The 27,138-nt window shown below is 45.8% G+C and overlaps 1 protein-coding gene across 4 annotated transcripts in view; it reads left to right on the top strand.

Moving 5' to 3' along the window:
* The first annotated feature begins 300 nt into the window (after positions 1-300).
* LOC135921397 (uncharacterized) overlaps positions 301-27,138 on the top strand; it is a 48,816-nt gene continuing 21,978 nt past the window's right edge. For 3 of the 4 annotated variants that reach the window (XM_065455751.2, XM_065455752.2, XM_065455748.2), the window contains exons 1-11: positions 301-446; positions 1,542-1,856; positions 4,962-5,039; positions 5,318-5,366; positions 6,709-6,763; positions 8,630-9,145; positions 10,467-10,781; positions 12,803-13,150; positions 13,829-14,098; positions 15,159-15,395; positions 15,855-16,715. In XM_065455751.2, the coding sequence (XP_065311823.2) occupies positions 5,027-5,039; positions 5,318-5,366; positions 6,709-6,763; positions 8,630-9,145; positions 10,467-10,781; positions 12,803-13,150; positions 13,829-14,098; positions 15,159-15,395; positions 15,855-16,715 (2,664 nt within the window). In that variant the 5' untranslated portion in view covers positions 301-446; positions 1,542-1,856; positions 4,962-5,026. The remainder of the gene's footprint in view (positions 447-1,541; positions 1,857-4,961; positions 5,040-5,317; positions 5,367-6,708; positions 6,764-8,629; positions 9,146-10,466; positions 10,782-12,802; positions 13,151-13,828; positions 14,099-15,158; positions 15,396-15,854; positions 16,716-27,138) is intronic. The other variant, XM_065455750.2, reaches the window with a different exon arrangement.

Genomic DNA, 27,138 nt, shown 5'->3' with positions numbered 1-27,138 from the left:
CGCTATTTGCGTTTATAATGACAAAGAAACAATAAAGTTACTAACAAAAAGTGCAATAACTAATTAGCAATGATAATTTTGCCGTGTTTTTTATGTAACAAAAATGCTTTGGTTATTGTAAGAGAAAGTTTGTAAGATAAAATTGCGCTTATTACGACGCCTCTACCGGGAAATGTTGGAACTAACGAACGAATCCCGAGGTGATGCTACTAGGTCGGCTTTGTTAGCAGCGGCGCGCGGTCGATTTTTTCGCCCTCTGTGGCCATTTGTTGAACTTGAGAGTGTACGGGCCCTGGGTGCCCCAGGAGCCCACGTTACGCAAATGCTGTGCTGACGTCACGCGCTCTGCCAACCAACCGCGCGCCGGCAAAGCTTCACCACAGGGTGAAGCTTTCTCTGCGCCAGCCAATGAGAGCACGGTCGGATATTGGCATGTTACATGACGGGTGAGTGTGTTTCTGAATATTATTTTGCTGATAAAATTTTCGGGGGGGAAAACATCGCGTACCCGAACTAGCCGAGCTTCGGTTTAGAAGAGTTGTCTCGCGATCCTAGCGTGCCGAGACGACAGCGCGCTGCCGATGTGTTCGCGCCAGTCCCCCTGGCCCCCGACGACCATCCCGTGGCGTTTTCCTCGAATCGCGCCCCAGAGCGGAGAGAAGGAGGGGGGGGTGAAAAAAAAGAAAGCCCGCACTGTGGCTCGGGGGTTACGGGCCGAATCAAACTCAACAGCCCTCGGAGCCTGCCCTTGTCCCTTAGCGCACCTCCCACGGCCGATTGCCGCGGCTCAAATAGCGGCCAGGCCAATGGGACCCGCGCCACTGTCGGCTCCCTCGGGCTCCCGTGCACGGAAGCCACCCGGCAATGGCGATCGGCCCCGTCAGGCCTCGTCGTCAAGGGCACGCGACGGCGCAGAAACGCACGAGCGCCGCTCTCGGGCGGAGACGCGGGGTTTCGTTCGCCCATCCTCCGTACTCCGCTCGAGTTTTATTACCGCCGTGACGATTCATTCATGTCCCACACTGTTTGTTCTGGCGCGTTCGTAAGACGCTCAACGCAGCGCCCGTGCTTTTCTTTTCTTTTTTTTCCCCCGAGAGAAAAAGAAATGTACTGCCTCGCAAAGGCCGTTGAACCGCGAAACCCTCGCAGGGAAGAACGGTAGCCTGGCCTAATCCATCAATGAACCAGCTTGCGCACGGTTTTGTCGCCAACATATGATACCACCGTGTTCCTTTTCCCTCTCACCCACCTCGAATATGCGTATCGGCAATCTCGCACACACATCGCTCGGCGTCGTTTCGCACGGGCTCGTCCGTCGGCCACACGGCCGGCGTCGACTCATTAAAAGCTTCGAAATGCGAGCCTCGGGTTCGGTTTTCACTTGCACTAATTTGCAATCAATTCCATGTTTTTCCTCATCTCCTCCCCCGCCTCCCCGCAAATATTTTTTTATTCTTTTTTTTATTATTTCCCGTCTTCCCCCCCTCTTTCTACCACCGCCAACCCGGACCGCCGCCGCGACGACCTCGTTTGGTTCGCAGACGGACGCAATGGCCAACGGTGGCAGCAGCAGATGCGTAGCATAACAAACATGGCGGCCACCTTGTCGGAGGACTGCTCAGGCAGGGCAAGGGGCGCTCGCCGTCGGCGCTGCTGCTACGGCTCCATCTCGTCGTGGTCCGCGAAAGTGGTGTCTCCGGAGTGACGTGCCCGCCAGCGACGCACGAGGGAGCAACAGAAAGCAAGAGAGGTGCTCAGTGTGGGACGCCCGGGGACGCCGTGGCAAGCAGGCGCGTCTCGGATGGCCCGAGACGCTGTTGGCTCTGTGTAGCGCGCCCCAGTCTCAACCAACGGAGGTAAATTGCATCCCCTCCCTCGCTCGCCGCCTTGAGTGTACTCCCCCGTGTTGAGTGTGTGTGTGTGTCCCGAGAGAACCCCTTGCATCACGCTCGACTCGCGTGCCCGCCGGCAGCCCCCGAAAATAAATCACGGTGTTTTCTTCCCCCCTCCCGCCACCCGTCTCGACCTTCGTGCCTCGCAGAGACACACGGCTGACGAAAAAAAAAAAAAAAAGAGCGGGCTCCTGTCCCCACCGTGGGGAGGAGGAAGTACCGACATCGAAGGCCTTTTGTTTTTGCCCCCTGCACCAAAACGGCTGATCACTCGATTCCGGGCCCTTGCGCACCTCCGACGAAAAAAAAATCCACGGCGTCGCGCTGGCCCCCGACGCGGAGGGCTAGCATGGCTTCGCGATCAGCTGCTTGGCGGAACGGCGTGCATGTGTGTGTCCGGGGGCACGCGAGTTCAAGCGGGGCTGCCGTAGCTGTCGCGCGCGTTTTGTGTGTGCACTGCCGGTTTTGTTTGCTACCAACGTGATCGCACGTATACGTCACTACTGAGCTCGCGCCAAACAGACTGCACGCGTTTGAGCGCGTGCTCGCGATGCTGCCGCGATATGCCTGGCACGGCAGTTGGCAGGCACGAAAACGTTCGTGTTCTCGCAGTCTGTGAGGTGATATCGGCGCACTGGATTGAAGGAAACGGGCTCAAGCCGCGAAGAGACCGTGCATCACTGTTAGCGTTGAGCCGCCTGTTGCACTTTCGAACGTTGCAGCATGTATACCTGGAAATCCGCTGTACAAGCTGTGCACGTGAAAGTGGCAATTCAGCGCCTCCCGAGGCACATACAAAACCCGCGTATTTGAAGAAATAAGCATTTTATAGGTGCAGGCTCGTTGTGTGTGCATTGTATGATGTGTGCACATGCAATACAGCTGATCAGCTTAGTATTAACATCTGGCATTTGTTGTGCTGCCTTCCCGGCCAAGTCGTGCCACCTCATCAATCTTTTGTGACATGACAAAATGCTTTTGTTCTGTCGACGGTATAACTACACAATATTAGGTTTGTTCTTCCTGGTTCTTACAAATGCACATTAGCTTATGAAGTATCTATAGGACATCAAGGGTTGAGGTGTGCCTAAATGAGAACAAGAAACATAAGAAGTGTACTTATGGAGTATACTAAACAGCAGCATCCTGCAGAGCATGTGATAATCATGTAGTATTTGAAAGTAGAAAACACCTTCTTGAAAGGGGACAACAAAAAAGTAGTTAGCATCGCCATTGTTGGCATCTTACAATCATGCCGAATTTGGAGCACTGTTCTGAGCCATAGCGTACTACTTATTTGTAGTGAGAGTTCATATACTGAGTGATATTAAGCAACCCATCATTATGCATCTCTTCTCAGTGAGTGGCTGGCAGCATATGTCAAACAACAGCATTAAGCAAACTTCAAGAAAGTGCTGAGGTTGAAGTATGCAGGCACCGTGCTTTGTTGCTGATGCATAGATGGGGCCGTTGGTCGATTTCATTTCAAATGTATCATGCAGCGCTTGGCGTTATGGTATTATGTTGATGGAGCACGGCACAATAGTAACGTGTTTGAATCTCGCGAGGGGCTGAAGAGAGTGTGATAGAACCAGTTCACGCATCTGAGAAGTACGTAGCAGCTGTTGAACTCAATATATCGATCTTGTTTCTTCTTTTGGCCGTTGTTTCAAGCATTGCAGAGCTGTTGCTTTTTATGCGAATACTTGCAAAGTTATTTATGGCATTCTGGGATGTACAGGTGAAAACTGCAGCCCTGTGCGCCATATTATAGCCAGTGTGCTAGTCAAACAGTGGTGCCGGCAGTTAGACACTCACCTAATATGCCCTTAATAAAATAGATTCATTATCGCAGCTGTGCATAAACTTCTCAAGGGGCTCCCTGAAGCCTTTGTTTTAGATTGTGCTTACTGTTTTGGTCATTCAGTCCTTTGTGTTTTGTGCTACATTGCGCCAATGGCATTGAGGCACAAAATTGACCACTTCACCTGGCTTCTCTTGAGAACATGAAGCCAGTGGTCTCGGCTGTCTTGCACGTGCACTGGCTTCCCTGAAGACACTCTGTTTCATACACAGTAGGCAATGCTACAAAGGCTTGGAAGTCCTCTCGTATCTCATATTCATGAACAAAAGCTGTGTCACATATGATCACAAAGATGAAGATTCACATCGTGCAATTCGATATGACAGTAAGGGTCTCTCTAGATTGTTATCGCCGACTGCTTCATGCAGTGATGAGCTTCGGCAGTCTGGAATGACAAGTCAAAGAGATCTGCTGTCTTGCACATTTATTTCGCAAAATTTAACTTAATTATTAGGTAAAAGGCATTGCAGATCTCAACCTATTTATTTCCAAATGAGCAGAGTGACAAGTTTCTGCAACCAGTGGCCATAGCGTACTGCGTATGCTCGCAACCAAAGCATAGTACGCCACATATGAAATCACAAACATGTGATTAGACATATTACGTCCAAACAAGTTGTAGTTGTTATACTTGAAGTAGGTATTCTGTAGACAGTGTCGCCGATATATGAAATGGAATATAATCTGTTGCATTATTGTTTCACATTGTGGGTGGAAGTGATATCATTGGTCAAACAGCAGCCGCCTTTTGCAGCAGCGTGATTTTTTCGTCTGGTGGGCCTATTTGCGTAAAAAAATTGTGGCTGTGCGTTTATTTGGGAATGACCATTTTATGCACAGCCAATGGAACATTCTTGAACACAAAGTTAACCAATGGGGCTCTGCTCTTAAAAGCAAATTTGTTGCTTGACATTTGAAGGCTTTCGGACCACTGCGCACACCAAAAGCTACAACTACCGGCAGTTTCTGCCTCAGAATTTGCAAGCCAATACTTGTGGTGAAGTTGGTCTGTTTTGTGCTACTCTGCCAAGCGTTATCACCAATTCCTTGCGGTCCAAGAAGCGGAGCTATGTGGAGGCACATTGTTGTTGTATGTGTTTGTATGTGTTTGTGTGACAGACAAGATGTGTTCTTGTTTTGTTTTTCCCCCTTGTGGTCCACATGTTTTTTTCTTCTTTGTTTTGTTTTCTCCCTTCCCACACCAGGCCCACAACCAATCTGCCCTCAGTAGCAAATCAGAGTTCTGCATGGCCTATTCCATGTTTTCGGAATGTTCAACCCAGGTGATACGCTCTCATTGTTGAATTATCTTCTCCATTTTTTTTCTTTCACCTGTCGCCACATTCTGTGGCAAGCAGTTGTGCGTGTGCTCTCGTCGCGTGCCTCACCTTCGTTTCCTGCTCTTCACAGACGCGACCATCTACCTCACTAACCATTGCCAATGCTGTACCTTTTGCCTGTGTCATGCCAAACTAACACAAGATTTTTTATTTGCCAACTCTCGTATTATACTTGTCTCGGATCTTCTAACAGTGTTGCTTGGGTCATTTCTTTCTTTCAGGCACCTTTGCAATGGATGATGGGGGCCGATGTCTGCTTGACGTTATAAAGTGAGTGCTATCCCTCTGAACCCAGTATTAAATTCCGTGGAGCTCCATTTTTCAATGTAAAGTAGAACATGCTGTGCCATGACAGAGTCGCATAGTACGGGTGTCACACGGCGTACTTTTGATCGCGATCAAGCCCGATCCGGATCGAATTCCTCGGTCACGATTGGCTCCTTTGCGCAAGCTGAGCGAGCCAATGGCAGCCGAGAATTTTGATCCGTATCGGGTTTGATCGCGACCAACAGTGTCCGTGTGACACCAGTTTTAAAACACTTCAGTGCATTGTAATATTTCACTGCACAGCTGGCGTGCCGCATTGACCATTTCTTCTGTGGCGTTGGGAGCGTATGTGTGGGGCTGAGTGAACTGAAATTCTGTGGCGTCGGCAGCTGTTCTAGACTCTCCATGCTGCTTTCAAGTTGGCCGCTATTCTCGCAAGTTAAAACGCTAGAAAATGTCTGTTTCCTTAGGATTTCATCTGAGGTCCATTAGAGTATGAGTATAACACTCAATCTCAGGAGGATGGTTTGTTGAGTGAGCTGGTATTTCAGTCTTCAGAACGAGAATGCATACCTCAGAGACGAGACAGGTTCATTGTCACTACCCGAACAGCCCTGGAACTTAGAACTAGGCTTAGGACGGAAGCTTCTTTGGGTGTTTCTTGTACACAGCGACGGAGATCACAACGTAAAAAAAAAATAATAATAATAAATTAGGATGAAAATACGGTACCATAAATAGAGCAAGTGTTTCCTGTTCGAGTGGTGTGCATCAAAACACATTTCTGCAGTCTAAGTTTAGTGGTTAAGTTATGGCTACTATACTATGTTTCACACATAGCAGGCAGCATTACAAAGGCGAGACGTTCTGTTCTCACTGCTTGCATTGTGACCAAAAACGTAGTGTGTTACTTATGAAAAAAAAAACAAAAAAACACAAGGATGGATGCTTTTATGTCACAACGTACGACACAACTGTATTTCATGGAAGCCGTTCCAGATCTGAATCTATTTACCTCAGAAAGAGCACTGTGACACATCCCTGCGACCAACAGCCACGGCGCACTGCTTGCTCTCCCGACCAGGATAAGTATGTCGCACACAGGAAGTGCGAAAGTGCACAGATAATATCTGATTTCATGTTACATTTCATACACAAAATTGTAGTTGCAATACACAAAGCAGAAATCTTGTAGGAAACTTTGTAGATCGGAAACAATTGCACTGCGGGAGTGTTCACAGTGAGAAGTATAGGTACACATCATTCCAGTCAGTTGTTTAACTTTTTTTGGAGGGACTTTCATCGGTTGAAATGCTGACAAATTTTTCACTCTCTCTTTCTCCAGCGACCCCCTGCTCCTGCAGTCGTTCCTTGAAGACAAGAACGAGGAGGTTTCGAAGGTGAGTAAAAGTTACCTATAGCGCTGTTTTCTTTTAAAATGAAGCTTTTTCTTGCCTCTTCCTTTGACTTTTGTGCTGCTGCTGCTTCCTTGCACGTCTCGTCAGGGGTGGTTCGAGCATACATATACATGGCAGGAACGGCACAGAGAGGAAAGCCGATGTGATAAGCTCGTTTGGACCTTTCCAATCTTGTGGCATGTTGCACCATGCTCTCTGAAGCTTTTTGGGTGTTGCCACATTAGCCTCTTCACAGCTGGAATCATCTGTGACCCCTCTCAAAAGCATTGCAGGAACTGCAGCACTTACCTTTCGAGTAACGTGCAAGTCCAGGCGAAACGTAGACAAAAGTGGGGATGTGGCAGGCGATGTCAAGAATGTTTTGGTAGAGTGTAACCACAATGCCCCCTGAATGCCGTAATTAGGCTTGACCCCCCCACTTGCAGAAGCATTGCAGGAGCAGCCGTGCTTACCACTGTGCTCACGCTCAACAGCAAACAGTCCAGGGAGGAGGCAGGGAATGGGTACAACCGGATCCCGTACCGACGCAGTCATGTAACGGGTGCCCGTTACACGACTGCGCATTGCAGTTCACATAACATGACATGGGAGAAAGAAGATGCGTCGTCAGAAAGCATTGCTCATTTGGGCTGTCTTCGGTAAAGGCATGAGTGAATGAATGACATCTCTCGGTGTCCTGTGCACTACGTGGACGAATACAAGTAGTGCAGGCAAGGCAACACATAACATCACATCCTGTGCATCACATTCGGCATACGACCTCATGAGTGTCGTATGCCGTTAACATTACTGCCAAGTATCGTCAGTGAATACAAACAGCACAGATAGCTTTGCTTTCATCGATTGCCACAGTGCGTGGGATCTGTACATTTTTGTTCTCCAATGTGAAACTCGTTGCATGACAAAGTGGGCACCTTGTTGACATGTGAAACATGCTACGGTGCAGTTAAAAAAAATGCTGGCAAAACATTTTCGCCTTGTAATTGTTTTGTGTTACGATCTAAGCACTATAAACCTTGAGCAATGTACTGGCATGCGCCAGAGCGCCTTAAATAATTTGCTGGTGTAAAGTTTCGTTTTGCAACGCATTCCTCATCTGTGCTAATTTCCCAGCAACGAAATTCTTGCGAGAACTAATCGTTTTGCGTTCCTCGCCAATTTCATCATTGTGGGGTTCAACTGTACGTGCATCTCACCACATGACTAATGACACCATTTAATGACATCTAGTGTGCACATTAAGCAACTTAAGCTTTCGCGACTTCATAATTAGCGAGAGCTATAGCGCCAAGCAAACAGCCGAGTACATGTGACAGGTGGCAACATTGCGTGCTTGTCCTTTGCGTAGTGTTATAGGTCTCGCTAATTATGACACACCAATTGACCCAAACTGCTACCCTTCCACCACATCATACTGTTAAGGTTGCCTGCAGGACACAGCTATTATTTTTAGCCAGTAATTTCAGGTGACCTCCCACTCAGTATGTGTAAATTGGCTAATCTAGTGGAAAAAGTGGTGTGAGAAGATGAACTTCTAGGTGTGCTTTCTATTAGCTTTGTATTCTCGCCTTGCAGCACTATAGACTTCATTGACAGCATTATGCCGCAAAGGTGTTGTGGCAATCAAAACTCCTTGCTGCGAATGAGGTACTATGCCATCAGGCACGTCGCATGAAAGTAATACCCCTGTCAGACCGACAAATTTAGTGTCACTTAAGGTGAGTGCACTTCGCCATCAGTGTCATTTGCAGGACGTCTGATGACACTCTCTAACGAATGCGCCCGCTTGAACAATCATTTGCATACGAGTGCTTTAACAAGGTGTTGCGCGCTTTGTGGCTGGCCCAGGAGCTGAGCTCGCTCGAAAGTGTCCTGCTCGGCCGAGACGAAGTGAGCAGCACCACCAGCTGCCTGCCGGCCCGCTGTGAGCTGCCGGACTCCATGGGCTACGGCTGCTCTGGTACTGACAAACCCGTGGCCGCTGCCCTCGCCGTCTCCGCGACTAGCACTGCTGCCCCCTCGGACGTCTCGGCCGCCTCGCCCCAGCTGCTGGTCAGCTCGACGGTGCCCCCCGCTCCGCCGCTGCCTGCTGCCACTGCTGCTGCCAGCAATGGCCTGCCTGGTGCCTCGCCACATTCCACTCGCTCCTCCCCAGCCAGCAGCCGACCACACTCGGCATCCCCGCTCCCCGCCGCCCCCATTCCCGTCTCGTGGTCTTCACCGAGCCCCATTGCCGTGTCGCGGAGTCAGTCCCTGTCCTCGTCGTCAGCGTCAACGCCAGCAACCACCAAGGCGACCGCGACCGTTGCCCCTTTGCCTGTGGCGCCGCAGCAGGCACCTCCGTCTAGACCCAACGTCGGGCAGGTGCGGTGATCCTTTCTATCCTCTGGGCTGGGCTGTGCCTCTTACAGTCGAGCCTCATTATAAGGACATTTGTCACATTTGGCGTCCATTTTAAGCAGGCGTCTGTCCAATAGAAATGTATGGGTGCCAGCTGAAAACTACAATCTGGTTCAGCTTAACCAAAGTTGAAATAATGGAAGTCTACTACAGTCGCTATGCGTAATGTAAATACAAATAGTTTTGGAATGGCTTTCAAATGTTTTCACATTGTCCATTGTATGTTATTCAGCATAAATTGGAGCAAATGTGCGAAATTTTAATCCTGGCAGCCATAGACATAAAACAGAAGTAGTTCTGCAGTGGAGCACACTAGGTCACTCAAGGAGCCGAGATTGTTCCGGTTAAAGGGAGGCTTTAGTTCGGGTGCTCCCATCTAAATACATGTAAAAGGAGAATTTGGTTTTCTCTGCAACCCTCTGCACCAAATTCGATGAGGTTTGCTGCATTTAAAAGAAAAACTTAAGATCTAGTCGCTGTCATCAACTTTTTATTAAAAACTGGCAAAAACAGCAAATTTTCAGAAAACGAAGCTATCAAGCTTAGAACTCTGTAACTCGGCAGTAAGATATACCACAATTCTGTGAATTGCATGTAATAGTACATCTAAAATGGACAAAATTGATATGTTACACATGAATCTGAAAAAGTTTAGTAACATGGAAATAGAACTTTTGCAGAACCCTTGTACACAATGTAACAAACTCGCGTAATATATAAATTGACATATCGAATTTGTCTGCTTTAAATGATGTAATGGTCGCCGTTTACAGAACAGTGATACTGTTCTTGATACAGAGCTATTAATTAGTGAACATCGTGCTTCTATATTTTTCGAACTTGCAAATTTTTGAAAATTATTTTAACAAAACGCAGGCCCTAAATTGAAATTCCTATTCCAACAGTCACTAAAATTTAACTTTCTCTCTCAAATGCAACAGATTTCATTAAAATCTGTCCAGAGGTTATCTCAAAAAAGCGTTTCTGCATTTTACATGTATTTGAATGGGCCACGTCAGAGTTTGGGCCCAAGCTAAAGCTTCCTCTTAAACCACAATCATGAGCACCCACCACTGAGTCCCAAGTGTGCAAATAAACTGCTTATTTGCTCCTAATGCTTCATTTGAACTTCTAATAAGCAACAATTTAATAATGTGCAATCAAATGGCAGCAAGTTGCTAACATTCTGTATTAATGGTGAAAATGACTGCTCAGTATTAAGGTATTCAACATTCTGATCACGTTCGTTTGAGCATGGGCTTACACTGCTGACCCGTGTCCCCAGGCGGTATCGGGTAGTCCCAGCCCCCGCACAGCTGGTGCCCCTCGTCTCATCCAGCCGAAGCAGCCACAGATCCTTCCCAAGCTGTCCAGCGGCAGTGCCAACATGACAACGCCCGCAGCGACCGCGACCACCCGGTCCCAGTCTCCCCGGGCCGCCCAGCACAAGGCCACACCGCAGCCCGCGCCTGTACCGGCACCGCAGCCTGCGACAACGGTGCAGCGCGGAGCCGCGATGGGGCTCAACACGGGGAGTCCGCTGCTCATTGGGAACCCTGGCGCCGCGCAGGCGGGCATGTTTCAAGCTGGAGCTGCGCAGGTTGGTGGCTGCACGCTACTCGGACGGAGGAAGGAAAAACGGACTGGCGAGGGAATGTCACGTGACAGCTTTGAGGCCCAGTCATTTAAAAAAATATGTCCGCTTCAATCGTGGTGTACAGATTTGTATACGTGACTTGTCTCTGCCACTTGGTGCAGTGGCAGCAAGGAAAAGTAAACTACAGGCGTTGAGCTCTGTGCATATTAGACCCTTTGCATATTCACTGTCGCCCAATTTTACTTCGACATGCTGAGTTTTGCTAAATACGACCACTTTGCTGAAGTGGCCACTTGCATGTTTGACGAGCCGCGTTTTGCCAGTAATAGCGAAAGAACAGATTTTTTTTTTTGTAATGCTTGCATCCAATAATTAAATTGTGCATCCGCTGTGAGCCAGTGATGCAATTGGTATTGCTGTGTAATTGTGAGGACTCGCTCGAAAATGCAGAAAGCAGCTTCCTGCCATCTTGTCTTTCTTTCCCTACAGTCTCCAGCACCTTGGAATTAACTCATGTAACTTTGACACTTTTTTAAACACTTATTGAATTCGTTGCAGAAAGGGGATATAAAACAAATGTTCACAGGAAGTAGGCCCTCATTACACGATAGGCAAGTGGTAAGCTCTAGCCACCAAGTGCGCAGAGAGTATGGGGGACAGTGGATGACGAGAACCGATTGTGATGAGGGCATCGCTAAGAGCTACCACAATCCAAACAATGCTTGAAAGATTTAGGAGCCATGTACAATGCCTTTGCGGCATGCGTTCCTGAAGAAAAGGAGGGTCTTCAAAGAATAGGCTGCTTGCCGAGGCTAGCCTGCCCCGACTTAATGCTCCCTCCTTCCTCCACGACACCGAGTTATAGATCTTCAATTATACATTGTCTGGGCGAAACAAGGTACGCTCGTGTGCGGGCAGAAATTTCTGAACCAAGTTGGCACAAAACCGTGCCTGTGGTGCAGTCAGTCTCATGTGAAATGTGCAGCTCATGGTGTTGTGACAACGGGTATTCGTGTATTTTGAGCATTCACACAGACCACTTTAGAAGCAGGTGTTACTTGTTGCCATGTATCTGGGGGCAGCTGATATCACCTGCTTCATGCTTTTATCTTTTAAATATGCTTTAACAGGATTCAAGCAATTGAACGTACAGGGTGTCCCAACTATCATGCACCAAGACTTGAAAACATGCAAATGACACATAGCTGGACAGAAACAAGGTAATGTTTGCCGTCGCATGGAGATACTCAGATTATTTTCTCCATTCCACCTATTCGCATAACTCCTCAAATATTATAAGTGCCTTGAGCGGCCAGTGTGTGTATTCGCGAGCTTCCTTCACACTCGGAAAAGCACTTTATGTAGCACATGCTGAGCAACAGAAAAGTGTATCGGGAGTTTTTCATGTTGGTCTACAATTTTCTCATTTACACTTGTAATGTAGTTATATTTGAGAAGTAGATTGACTAATTAAGACTAATTACACAATTAGGCACAATGCAATAAATAATAATATCTCCAAGTGACAGCAAACAACATTACCTTGATTCTGTCCAACTACATGGCATTAGCATAATTTTACATCTGGGTGCATGATAGCTGGGACACCCTGTATAGAGGTAGCGACGAGCGACGATTTTAACCTCTCGTGTAGCTCTTTTTTTCTATGTTTCTTAAATTTTGCTATTGCATCTGTTATTTCTCTTGCACTTTTCATATTGAGCTCCGACCGACTTCAGATGGGCTGTGCTTAGATTTAAATGACTTACGTTAATGTGCACAGACCATACACGTATTCAGTCACATCCAGTGCACATTATAGAGTAGAGCTGCCCTATTCCTGACAGAAGCATCACTGGAATAGATTAAACCCATTATAACAGAGGATATAACCTAATGATTGAAGATGTCTGGTCTTTTCAAAGGAACGGAGGTCGCTTGCTTTGCCTGTGATTCCAGAAGAGGCTTGCCGACCTTTTGTTTTCAAGGCTAACCGAACAAACTGTTGTGCACCACCCACGCAGGGCACTTTCCTGCTGAACCAGTACATTCCGGGCCTGGGCCAAAGCCCCATCCTGATCCAGGGCTCGCTGGGTCAGATCCAGGGCTCACTGGGGCAGATACAGGGGGTTCAGCTGGCCCTGCGGCCACCCCATGCCACGGGCCTGTCCCTGGGTCCCCAGGCAGGGCACAAGCCCCACGGGGGCCATCCGGGACAGCCTGGCACCCCAACACTGGTCATCCCGCAGAACCTGGGGCCGCGGCCCAACTTTATCCTGGCGCCGCGCATGGTCTCGTCGCCCCTGTCGTTTGCCATTGCACCAGGGCAGCCCCTGACATTACAGCAGCTGCAGGCCATGCTGCCGGCACAGGTGAGGGGGATCGACACCCACGGACGGTGCTGTGAGCTCTTTGTTTGTGGTGCCACTTGCCGAACGGCATTACAGCACAGTGTCAGGCTATATCACATGGCCAGCTTTTGTAGGCTGGTATTCCATCGCCTCATTAGTGGCGTACCTGCATTTGTATTAATGGCACTTTATGGGTACTATTCAAATAATATGCCCTGACTTGGCTGATGCTAAACTTTTGGCACATTAGACTGTTTGTTTTATAGTGCAGTGCTTCAGAGATTGTGTAGGACAGTAACAACGCAGATTAGGGCCAAGTTAATGAAACCCAGGTGGCCAAAATTAATCTGAAGTCCCCCACTGTGGTCTGCCTAATAATCGAATTGTGGTTTTAGCACACGCAAGGCCTTGGAAGTCTTCTGCGGCAACCAAGCTTTACTGTTATCATAAACAGGCTCAAAGCGCTGTGATGGCACCTGATTCATGCTTTAACCTGTTTATTCTCTGAATACAACTTCAAAGCTCTTTTTCATGGACTTATTAACAAGCACTGCTAATGCTTATAAACCTGAAGCTCTATATGCCGAACAGCCAAAATACTTCGTAACAGTTGCTGCTAAAAATAACAGAAGGCAAAGAAACAAAACAAAGCACCAGCACAGTTACCACCCATCTGACAAGGTTGTCCGTTGCTCGCAGACCATGCTGGCCCAGCCCACGCTGGGCGCGTTCCAGACAGACCAGCACCAGTCCTTGGTGCAGATACCAACGTTCACCCAGCCACAGATACTGGCGCACGACCACCACCATCACCACCACCACCACCATCATGGTGCCCTGTCGGCACCCCTCATCTCGACAGGTGGCACGATGGTTTCCTCCGCGCCTGCTGCCAACCTTGTCACCCATCATCCAGTCATGACCACCACAACGGTGCTGCATCCGGCACCACCGCAACCTGCCCCTGTGGTGAGAACTCACATTGGGGCTGTCGCTCGTATGAAATAGTAGTCAAAAGTTTGACATGTCTAGTTAGGTAGCGTTCATGTTGGTATATGTTATGGTGAACAAGCAGCATTCTGAAATGGTACATAACTTTTCATCTGGTCAGTGCCTTTTGTGCTTTTGCTTCTATAAGGTATTACGACGTACAGACCACTGTGGCTCATTGAATGGTATTCTGCTGCTGAGCTTGAAGCTGCAGGATTGGTTCCCAGCATTGACTGCCAAATTTGGATGGGCCCTGCATGGTTATAAGTTAGAACTAACCTGGAGCCATCTGCAGCTGGACATTGAACTAAAAATAAAAGAAAGAGCAGAATGTAAAAGCACCTGCGTACTTGGATTTCAGTGCGCATTGCGAGATTCTGAAGGACAGTAAATGTAAAATGTTAGATGTTTGTTGTGCGACATTTGTCTTTAGTTGCAGTTGCCTCTACATGTGTTCTGTGTGCTTTGTTGGTGATCAGTGTTGACGCATAGCAAAGTTTAATAATTCTGTGCAGCTGTGACTCGCTATGTAACAGAATTGCTACCCAATTCTGCATTCCCATGTTGTGGTCTACCGAAGTGTTTAATAACTTCTGTAATTATGGTTGTCAGTATATGCACTTCCTTTGTTGTTGATGAGTTCGTGTGACTCTCCACATTGTAATGCGTGAGCGTTTCGTGTGGCTATAATAGATTAAAGAAAATAACACCAAGGTATGAAATTCATCTGAAGCTCTCTGCAACGCTGGCCCTCATGATATAGGATTAGCTTCGGGACATTAGAGAGACCAACCTCCCTAACTTAACTTTGAAGTGTCCCCATTCAAATTTGCACTTACCTACCACTGGCTAAAATAGTCTAAAACTGTTGCTTTTGTGGGCAGAATGGCCGGCTTGGAAGAGCATAATTCCCCAACCCAACGCTTGTAAAATAACATCGCACTGCTTCACTACGGTTTGGTGTTGGAGTGCTCCTACTGATGCATCACTTGGGCGTCAAATGAAGTCATTGTGACATAATTTTTCTTGCTTGTCACAGCCCGTCTCGGCACCCATGACATCAGCAACAATCCAGCAGCAGCCGCAGGCACGTACGACAGCGTCACCAGCCACGGAGAAGCCAGTGAAAGCGCCCACGGTCAATCTGGCCGAGTTGCTCAAGGAGCACGGAATCATGCCGGAGTCGACACCTCCGCCCTCCCCTACGTCCAATCAGGATAGCACCATATCAGTCGATGTTCCCGTGACACCAGCACCAGTCACGGAGAATGTGCAGGTCAGTGGCATTGATACTTTTCTGCAACGCGTCATTTGCAGCTTGAAAGATGGAGAACACATGTTGTTTGTATTGTGTCCATTAGGTAACATCAAGCGTGTCCCCTTCGCAAGCAGTCATTCGAGCCGGGTCACCACTAAGCTTTTAATTTCTTTAGGCCTTAAACAAGCTGTTGGAGCACACATCCAACGGAAATAGTGATATTGCAAGCTCTTTCAAATGCATCCTTTTTTCTGTGCTAAATGCCTCTCTAATGTCCAATGTGTATGGCCCAGTGGTTATGGTATCAGGGTCAGGGCTTGCATAACACCACAGTTCAGTCAATTTCATCCTCTTCTACCCCCACCTGAAAATGCTGATAACAGAGATAACAGCACAACTCAAACTTGTCACAAGGAGTGAAAGGAATCTTAGATATTGTCGGTGGTTGAGAAGTGCTCTCGGTGCATTTCCCCGCAGGTTGTGGTGAGCAAGTCTCCGCAGACCGTGGCAGTGTCTCCCCAGCAGCGGGTGCAGCTTTCGTTGGCACACGATGGTAGCGTCGTACTACACCCTCATGGCAGCAACCTGTCCACCATGCCTGCACCAGTGCAATCCCCGGGGCTGGTGGCAACTACAGTCACTCCCACGTCGACGAGCGCACCCGGCGTGACTGCTCTCTCGCGGACCCATTCGGCCCTCCTGGAGCGTCTCTCCGCAGCGCCGCCCGTCAGCGTGCCAGACCTGGCCTCCCTAACTGCACCCCGCGTCTCCGTCAGTGCACCAACCATGGTGGCAGCACCATCACTTGTTGCACCCTCGGTGATGACGCCTTCTATGATGGCTGCAACTACACACCCTCACCAGCTCACCTTGCATACCGTCAACAACGGACTGGTGCCGACGCAGCAGCTGGGGCAGCCACAGTCATTTGTGACGCTGCATGGCACTGCGGTGGCCAATATGCTGTGCCATGGTAATAATGCGCGCATTAACCACATCGTGGTCAGCCCATCGCCGTCCCTGGGACACCAGCAGCAGCATCACCACCATCAGCATGCTCTGCACCATACTTGTCACGCCGTGGCAAACACGGCTGTGGTGAGCTCGGTGGCCAGTGCTGTGGTGCCGACAACAACGACGGTTATGGCGGCGTCACCAACGATGGTGGGTAGGACAGCGGTGCCAACATCCATGCCGCACACGGTGGTGACTGTGGCTGCGTGCCCCTCTGTGACGACTGTGACTGTGACGCCCACGGTGGTCGTGACATCGAACAGTGGTGCAACGGCACACACAAGTGGGAAGTGTACAGCGCCCATGAACTCTCAAAACCAACAGGTGGGAGAACCAGATCTTGCTGTTTGGGCGGGCCTTTATGAAACAAATGCAATACGTATTTGCTACTAGACGCATGTCGATTGCTTGCTGCCGCTGGCTGCTTGACCTGTTAAAGTGGAGACCAGTTCAGAGCTTTACCACCTTTGGCCGATCGTGTTCCTCGATTGGTGCGTTTATCACACTTTGGCTAGGGCACAGCACTGGTGTGATGTAGCAAAATATATATATATATACACTGAACCCAAAATTGAAGCCATTTTGCATTTCCTGGCCAACCATTCCAACCACAATGTTGCAGCCTCTTTACGCACAGTTGTGCAAGAGGTATTTGCACTGGGCAGTGACAAATGCTGGCAGTTTGCTATTTGGTTCATCTCTTGCACCATTTTGCAGAGCTCGGCCAGGCAGTGTTAAGACTCATCTTCAACATTTGTGGGCATGGACTGCCCTTCCGTGGCTCTACAGGGGTTTGCATTGTGCTGCACGTAATATTTGTGTAGGTCAAAAGTTCGCAAAGCAAATGCAAAAGAAAAAGAGAGTTAAGTGGTGTGCCACAAGTAATGGCAAGCTTGGCAAAAGCGAGCTTGTGGACCACTCGCGAACTGGGCACGTCTTGCATGACCTGCTGTGGTTAATTGATGCTTGTCTACTCTTGCATGCAAACAAATGCATGCATGCAAACAAGCGTTGATAACTTTTTTTTTTATTGGACAAAGTTGGCACATTGTGTCACAAAACACTCCGTTTTTTAATAGAACTGTGCACTGAGAGAGAATGACAATGATTGTTCAGGTTTTCTTTCTTTTTGTGTTTTATTAATTCCAAGGTGTGTTCCTAATTTTTTAAACGATACCTTTAAATTAGCTCCTGCGATGACAAATCAACAGTGGGAATGTGAAAAGGGAAAACCACCCCCTATTTTCTTTGAATTGCATCAGATTTCAAGTTTGTGCTATGCTTACAGAACCAGTTTTGAGGCACCCTGGTGGCTCACTAATAAGCTCTATGGCTATACCTTTATATGTAGTGACAAGTGGAGGCACATATCTGCCCGTTGGGATACAATGGGGGCGAAGCACTCAGCTTGGCCGAAGTCCTTGAGAAACTTCACCCGAGCAATTTACTACCTCTTTGTGCTACTACAAAAGTAATCCCAACTCCGAGATAAGTCAGTCATTAACACTGCGTAAAACGTTCTAAATTCAGCGAATTTCAGCAAGTTACCAACACTGATGCGAATGGTAGGCTGGGAATCCTCTTGGCTTGTTCAAGAGTTTCCACGAATTCTTCTGCGGGGCACAAGAGCTCCCTTACCCATGTATTTCAGAATACATGGGTAATGACATGGGTAATAATGGGTAATACATGGGTACATGACTTCCCTCGACTGAATGTGTTACTGCACTTCATCGACGCCTCATGGCAGTTCTAAAGAAGTGTAGTTCGTGCCTTTTTCTGCCAAGGGGCAGCGCTGCGCTTAACTCTGTGGAGTGAAGCAGGAGTTCTTGAGTCGAGGGATAGTTTGGGAATGCAGGGGTAATTTGTTTTCCTGGAAGCATCGAGTGATGAGAAAGATGCTTTCCAATATAATCTGAGATTCCCTGAAACACATTCAGAAGTCACTGTCGCCGTCAGCCAAATTTACATTCACTGCAGTCGGCAATCTGCAGTGAGTGATACTGTCTTTAACCCTTCAAGGGTTGCATTTTTCTCTGGAAATGGCATCCCCCAAGGTCACATTTCTTATGACTTCAGAAAAAAATTGTTTACAGACAATCACGATACTTCCTAATGCAAAATTTGAGTGCAGCTGTTTAGGTGTTTTGAATTCGTGATGTATTAAGGCAGAGAATTTGAGTCTCGATGGCAGGTTCCTCTCGGCTGTGGCACTAACCCTCAGCTCACTTAGTAGCTGTGGCATATGAAGCACTTCCACCGGTGCATTGCTCATTGTTCAGAAAGAACTGGCTGACACTATATTGTATTATGATTATATTGTCGCATGGTAATGACAGTGAAGTACGACAGTGTTGAAACTGTGAGTTACAAACTCAGATTACAAAAAGCTTTGGTGACAACAGCCAACAGATATAACTATTGATAACATTCGAGAAACTTCTGATACATGCAGGCACATCATGTGTCAAGGGATTGTAACATTTATTTAGCCAATGAACACCAGTGACCGATGCGCACTGCTCTGCGCCATCGCGTATTGATGCCACAAGGTCCATCTTGTGTGGCACTACGTTTTCATCTCGTGCTTTTGCGATACCCTCCTCCTTTGCTTTCTTCCTCGCGCTCTCTTCGCTGTCGCTTCTTTCATCACCCGCTGTGCTCCCTGTTCGCTTTCATCCTTCGCTAAGTTAATTTTCTCAGCAGCGAGGGACAGCGCCGAGGCTGGTCACAGAAATGGCTGCTTAACGGGGTCTTGAACTACCTGTTGGGCTTGGCGAAAAAAAGATAGTATTCAGATAGCGTATGCTGCTGTGAACATTTCAGCCAAGTTTTGCTGTCGTAAGCGGCGCGTCGAGCTCGCAAGCAGAGCACGAAGTAACCTTTTTCTCGAAACGCTCTTTTAGCTGAAGCTTACTCCTCCTTCTCTTCTGGTTACATTATTTCGTAATAAAGTGGATTCCCATGCGTGGCTGCTATTGGCCAATAGCTGACGAGAATCAAGAAGGGTGTTTGGATCAGTGCGCTTCTTCCTACTGTTACTGTGTATATTTATTGATGAAGTTCAATAAACAGGCTGAAGTAGGCGAAGACGTGCTTTCAAATTTTTATGATAATTACATACTTCCGGAAGAAAGCTGTTATTGTCCGCTCACGTAAGCTTGGCCGTGGCCGCCTGTTAAGAATTAAACTTTAGCCAACTTTAGCTTATTGGTGTCGTTTCAAAAAATGTGCAAGTTGGATGTGGCTACTGTCCGTCGGTCAAGCTGGTGAAGGACAAAGCTGGTCTGCACCATGTAGCTTGGTCAGACTGCAACGTATGAGTGTGAGCACGCACTGAAGCCCTGTCGTGTATAAAGCAAACGCTGTGCATACACACTACAGTTGCATGTAGCTGCGGTCTTCTACGTAGTGTAGATACCGCGGCTGCCGCGGTGTCCCGCCACAAGTCCACTGGCTAAGTGCCCTGGGGCTTGCTGAGCATAACCGCGTTTGGCTTACATGTGGCGCGTTGTAGGCGGCAAAATCTGAAGTAGTGGCGCGTCTACCTTACCATCCAAAGCAGAATTTGAACTGCACGCCACGGTAACATTTCGAAGGAGCGTTGTGGGCACTCCCTGCCCTGCCATATACTTCCTGGTGCAAGGCATTGAAGAAGGAATGGGAGCACAATGAAGGGGGTGTTTGATTGCCAATAACTTTTCTTCTGCTGAAAACATTGAAGTACGTTTCGCGGCAAAGTAGTTATGAAATAGCCCATTTTAACTTCAAATGCATTCTTTGATAAAAAGTGGTTCGGGGCGTCTTTAAGAGCTGCACTCGAAAAACAAGCAAAATAAGCAACAGTGAAGCGACAAAAAATTTGTTTAACCCCACAAGGGACCAACGTTTCATTTCTGATACGCTGAATTTGATGCGTAAGAGCTTATTCAGGTGCTGGAAACCTAATCCACAGCCCATACCAGCATTCTTGATAAGCTGGAGGGAATTTTCAGTTACCAATTAATATTTACTCAATTACCATTTTGCTCTTTTTTTTACACAAATATACTCTCCATGACGAGAAATAAATTTGAACAAGTTGTTTTAGTTTTCTTCGATATTTAAGTGTTTCGGCTTTGTGGGTTTAATGTGTGCAGTTTTATACATGTTTTTTTGTGTGTGTGAATGCCTTAACTAGTGTAAATAATTTCATAAAATTGTAATGGAATTTATTTGACTTATGTTTATGGTTTAAATAGGTTTGACATATCTAGGGCCCATATTTTGAAACATTCCACTTCGTTTTCCCACTTTTGTCACATGTCGCGCCGAAGGTTGTCATCCCAGCAAGGACAGCCGTGCGGCGGCATTTGAACCAATGGCCAAGAGCCAGAAGAGTAAAGAATGAATTGTATTGATGGAGAATATGGACTCGGGGACACCTGGCCGTAGCGAAAGCTCACCATGCTAGCACCCACAAGCAAACTCCGTGGAGCGCGCACCTTTAAGAAAAACGAAATGATAGAGAGAAACTTGCAGTAATCAATCGTTCACTAGATAAGATTCCTTCAATCATCGAGAGTCCTGCAAAAATAGACGTAATTGCATGCCTTCTGGAGAGCCATGCAAGCAAGCATCTCACGGTATTGCATTGATTGGAAATGAGATAAAAAAATTTTCTCAGCAGCCCTAGCTTGGAACGACATGCACACAAATGTTGATTATAGAGTGCGCAAGCACAGGGATGGGTGTGCAGCAGTAAACAAGGTGAAGCGGAAATACTGCCAAACTGCTATAGTGGCAGTCATCGTAGAACGAAGTGAAAAAAAAAAAGCATTGCTGGTAGCCGAGGTGCGGCAGGCACAAGTTGCAGAAGTTTGCAACACCTCCTTAACAATGCTTCATTTCACAAAAGGCTGATTTTTTTTTTTTTCGTGTGTGACGTTGCCACCACACGTGACCCTCAAAGGTGGTTAATCAGCTGACACCATGCTGTGTGTACAAATTTTCTAATTTCATCACACCGCCTAGGTCTCTGCCATCATCAACTATGCTTTGAATTTTCGGAATATGTCCTGTCCCACTGACAAAACGGGGTTTCAGTGAACATTTTATAATGTGGCAATTCGCCCTTCATTTTCTCATTTCATAATAAAGCTCTTACCACGAAATCAATGACAATGTATAGTTATGAAAGGGCACTTTGTCTGTCTGAGCTGATTCAGTGTATCTCTTTGGTGTCCTTTAAACAGAGCTCAAACATTTGGCATGGAACACATGTCCCATAAGCATTTGTGGCCAACTGTACTGCTTACACACACAGTTTGATCAATCACTTGAGGCAGGCAACATAAATTATGGACACATATCATGATGACTTCATGATATTAGATGTATTCTTCTGTAAGTTTTAGAATTTCGAAATTGAGTTCTTTTGTACAGTTTGCCAGCGCTAAATTATCTTTAATATTATATCTCTACTGATCGCACACCTGAATTAAATTTGTGAGTGAGAAGTCCAGCTAAATGAGCATACACAACTTCATTGTTTCTTATTTCTTATGTTTCTTCACAATTTCTTACTTAGCCCAGTGAACATACTTCACAGAGAGGCACTTCATAGAATGACATACCTGCCAACTTTTGCAATCGTAAAATGCCAGAATTTTAGCACTCGTTTATGATTGGCATATTAATGAAAATGTTTTGCCATTTTAGATTTGCAAATAGATTTGAGCAAACACAATTTTAAAGAATGACCAATAGAGTGACTGAGTGACTTTCCTTTTTTTGTCCCAGTTTTATTGACCCATTGATTACATGGGCGTACTTGTGTGGCAGATACGTCAACTGATAGAAACAATGTATTACAGCAACCGAGTCTTCGACAGCCATTGCATCAATTTTGCATTAATAAACTTCATAATCGCATAGTCCTTAGTATTTTTTTTTCTTTTCTACTGCAGTGTTTCCCGAATCCTAAGGTTGGCAGGTCTGCAAATAGCGCAACATATCTTAATCATGGGTATGCATTAAACATAGCTTACAACTTAGAAAGAAATACTTCACCTTGTTTTTGTTTTCACAGTGCTATTTTACACTGCAACTGAGTGGTTCTTTGCCTTTAAAGGGACCCTGAAACGATTTTGACTATTTTGTACAAACGTACGGAGTCGTTAGACTAGGTCTTCTGATCATTAATTGATGCATCTAAGTGCTCCGCTAAATCATGTAATTTATTATAAGGTTTTAAAAGTGTGCATCGCTGCCGATCGCAGCACACTGCTCAGCGGAATTTTCAGCTATCCCTACCCATATGACATAAATCACCCAGTTGACGTCAGTAGGGTGAGCTATCCAATTGACTGCCCAGGGCACGTCATAGATAACTTTATGGTGAACCTTTTGAACCGATAACCTTTATGGTGAACAAATGATGTTCGTAATAGCTGGAATGTTAGTTCATTTGTTTCCGTAAAATGAAAGTAACAGAAAGAGAATGCACAAGCACAATTTCACACTACACTTAAGCACTTCTGGCACACAGCAAGCGCTGTCTGCTTGCGTTACAACATGCTCCATTTTGACGAAAGCTCTGCTGTCAGAGTTGGTCTTAGTCTTTTCGCGAGCACTATGATTCGACTTTGTTGCATTGTGGACTGCAAACGTAGCGGCTGGCAATATGTCAAGCTGTAACATCGTGTCCCTCTGCAAGGCAGCAGACGAGCGAACTGGCTGCAGCGCATCAGACCGCCGCTATGCGATCGGCGCCAGGATTTGCGCGTTTGCAGCCGTCACTTTACACCGAAAGATTACTAACGCAATAGCGTTTGGCGAGTCCGGTATCAAGGTAAACACAAGCGCAAGGAGACAGGGCCTGGCCGTTTGACCGTGTCATTTCACGGGATGAGCAGAAGTGCAAATATGAATGGTCTCCACGGTGCAGACACCTGGTGGCACAGAGCTCAACCACACACAGTAGCAGTAACGAAATGTATTCTTCTTTGCTGTTGGTGTAAATTTTTCGCAGGACTGTAATGGTCAACGCGTTGTTTTTGTAAATGTTTAAAATGTTTTACACTTGGTTAGAGCAATATTAGCACTTTGTTTGGCTGGTTAAGCTCTGCGCCAAGAGGTGGCTGGACTGTGCAGACCGATCAGGCCGCTCACATATGTCTACGCTAAAGTTCCTTCATCAGCGTGAGTTTATGTCTCCAGCCATGTGTCGAAACGCCCAGCATGCCCGTGGTTACCGGAATACCAGACACGTTCGGCGCTGCGACAGAATGCTCGCAACGCATGCTACTTTGATAGCTCTTGCTTGCGGTGGACTGCCGAGCAGCTGGCGGAGAGTTTGGAGAGGCTTTGCGCGCGCGCTCCTAGAGAACCGGAAGTCGACGACACGACGTGCCATCATGACGCACAGCCAGTGGAGGCAGAGCTTAGCCTTGATCACTCGGTGAACGAGTTGAAGAGAAAATGCATGACTATGGAGGAGGGTAACTTGTAATCGTCCGTAGCTCTCTTAATATGAGATGTTTCACACAAATTGTGGTACGAATGATTAACTTTAGCTGTACCCTATACGTCTACAAAATTTGTCCGAACCGTTGAGGGGCCCTTTAATGTTCTATGAGGATATTTGAAAAAAATTGTGAAGATAATGCATGGTAACTAATTAGGAGCTTGAATAGCTTTTATTGGAATTTCCTGCATGCAGAACAGCTAAAGCAGGGAGCACATTGATAACATGAGTGCTAATTGAGTATCAAGGTTATCTGTCTGACTGAATTGTATCAAAATGTTCTGAATGAACATTTCTACCTGTATAAAAGGATGAATAATGCATGCAAGGGAAGTGGGGGATCAATTAGAGTTTTAAGATGGGATAATGCTGGGTAATTTGAGTTTAAATTTGCTTTTATTGGTATTCACTGGACACTAATAGCAAGAGAGACAGGGACAAGCAAAGAAAGACACAAACATACAGTGCTGCGTGCGCGTTTTTTTCTTCACTTGTCCGTGTCTCTCGTGCTGTTTAAACAACGGTCCAAGAAATGTTGCATTACTCTTGTCTTTCTAGTTTTCTCATGTGTTCGGTAACTTACATGTGACAGGAATGCTTTGTTATTTTTTTGGTCTTGCTTGTCTTTGTCACCTAACCACCAAAGATCAAGGCTTTAGTTAAAACACTCTTCATTCATCAGAAGTCAGTCATGCTTGTAGAGCAACCCCAGAGCCACTTGAACAGGAGATGAACGAGTATGTCGCGTGCTAAAACTGTTAGTAACAGCTTATTACTGTGTTAGTGCAATTACTTTCTAAAGCAGCTGATTAGCTCTTAAAGAGGTGAGGTCAGTGATGTGGCTAGATCATAACTTACCCTGGTGGTTAAGGCACGTAAATTATTAATAGTAACTCCAAGCAAACTGCAGCTACGCTATTCGGTCTTCATAGATTTGCGCACAGTCACACACATGACAAGATGAGCATGGGCTAAAAAAAAAATCACCAGCTGTGCTGACTGGTGTTTTCAACTTTATTTCACACATGTTGCTAAATTTTGCTGCTAGTCATTAAAATTCCCACTTGAACACTCTAGTGAATAAAAGTAGGCGGTTTGAAACACTTCGATATTGGCAGATGTGGCATTAAGCATTTACCAAAATGTTTTACAAACAGAGATTTTACCTGCAAGACTAAAGGGCTTTACTAATATATTCGCAAAACAATGGATGATGACAGCTGAAATTCTCCATTTGCCTTCAGATTGTAAGGTGAAAAAACCAGCATGGGGCAAAAGAATATAAGTAACCTGATTTTCAGCATGAAAGCACACTTAATATAGGTTACATGTGCATATTTTATAGCACTTAGTGCTGGTGAAAAAAACTAAATTCTGCAACACGTGCTTGGTGATGTTAACACACTCATGAAAATTTAAACCACGTCCTTTAAAAAAACATGAAAATTTAAACCACTCATGAAAATTTAAACCACGTACTTATAGGTTTTGAACAATGAGACGCATTCTAGAAAGCTGTTTTCAAAGCAACTTACTGAACTTCGAAGTCGCTAAAATGTCACCACATTGTTCTGTCTTGTCGCTGAATAGAGAAACTTGTTGGCTAGACAACCAAAAATGTCACTAAATGAAGTGAAAAAAAGATCTCTACAATGGCAACACCGGTACTGATAGCATCAATATATAAATTTATCACTTTAATAATGCTTTTCAATCACTGGGAAAGAAGAAAAATTTTGTCATCTGAGGAATTGCAACACATAATGTTTCCATGCCTTCTTTAAGGAGAGATGTATGTCTTCAACCGAAAAATTTTAAGATCTTTATTCTTCGAGGTATGGTGCTTGAAACATGTAATGTTATTTGCTTGTTTCAGATGTAGGAACCATTTTTATTTATCCCCTTTGGTTCTAATTTTATGCAAAAGTCAATTATTTTCTGCAAAAATCTGCGAAATATCTGATGCTTAGATTTTGCTAAATAGGGTATTAATAGGTTTTGCATGATTCAAGGAATGTCATAAGACTAGCCTTATTGCTCTGCCTTACCTACAACATGAAGTGCAAGGTTTTGAAGTAGAAACTTGAGTTTTTCTGGTACTTTGAAGTCCTGCAACTTGTGTTCTAGGTAAGACAGAGCAGTAAGGTTGATCTTAAGGCATTCCTTGAATTATACAGAAGCCATTAATATGCTGTTCAGTGAAATCTAAGCATAGGCTGTTTTGGAAATCTTTGCAGAATATAATTAAAGGAAGCTCACATAAAATTAGAACCAGAGTAGAAAAACAAAAATTGACTGCATATTCAGAATAAGCAAGTATCATTACATATATGTACAATTTTCAGCACCATATATTGAAGATTATATTTTTTTTGTAGAACCCACTTCTCTTTCACACTACTATTTAATGTGAGACTTGTGTACATGGCATGCTTCTGTGGGTCTGGAAAAAATATCTGAAAATATCTGTACTTGCTCTACATAACAAAATAATGTTGCAGTCTGGCAGCAGTGGAGAAGACAGCATAAGTTGTGCTGCTATGTTAATTAATAGTTACACAGTAGGTGGAGTTCGGTTTTGTTTAGTGTTGAATGCTTGGCTTATTCGTCATCATTCAGTCGCACCAGTGGTAATTTAGTAAAGTGGAATGTCGAAAGCTGGCAACATTTTTAAGTGAAAATCTAATAGGCTTGTTTACAAGCTAACAATTTTTGTTTACCATTCTGTGGAATGTCTTTTGACATCAGAAGTGGGCAACACTGGTCGAAATGTCCTCGATGCATTTTTATCACTTTTAACCGTTTCTGGTCCAGTCATTCTTCTAGGAATCGAAATGCTTTGCGAATATCTGACATTGAGAAGAAAAAAACAGCAGAACTAATCTGGAAATTTGAATGTCAGCAACTCTGATGATAGTTATCTTGTCAATATTGTGCTGCAGATAAGCATGGTTCTTCCTGATATTTCACAAAAGTCCACGAGTCGCATCAAGCTGAGGCTAGGCCTCAATGGTGTGTTTATTTGCCTTGGGTTGCTCAAAAATGGTCTTCAAATATTTCGTGGCCCTACTTCACAGCAATAAAAAAAAAAAAGAAATCATGCTCTGCCTCCAATGCCTTGACCTGATATTTATGAGAAAAGCCTTTGATAGGTTGCTGAAAACTGCAATGGAAATGACTTCTTTAATTTTGCCCAGCTTTTCTCATTCAAATACATGGCATATCGATTTCTCACTCCAG

Source organism: Dermacentor albipictus, chromosome 9 (genome assembly GCF_038994185.2).
Source record: "Dermacentor albipictus isolate Rhodes 1998 colony chromosome 9, USDA_Dalb.pri_finalv2, whole genome shotgun sequence".
In the NCBI taxonomy this organism is placed as follows: domain Eukaryota; kingdom Metazoa; phylum Arthropoda; class Arachnida; order Ixodida; family Ixodidae; genus Dermacentor; species Dermacentor albipictus.
The sequence above is the reverse complement of the archived record's forward strand: the minus strand, read 5'-3'. Positions and strand labels throughout refer to the sequence as shown.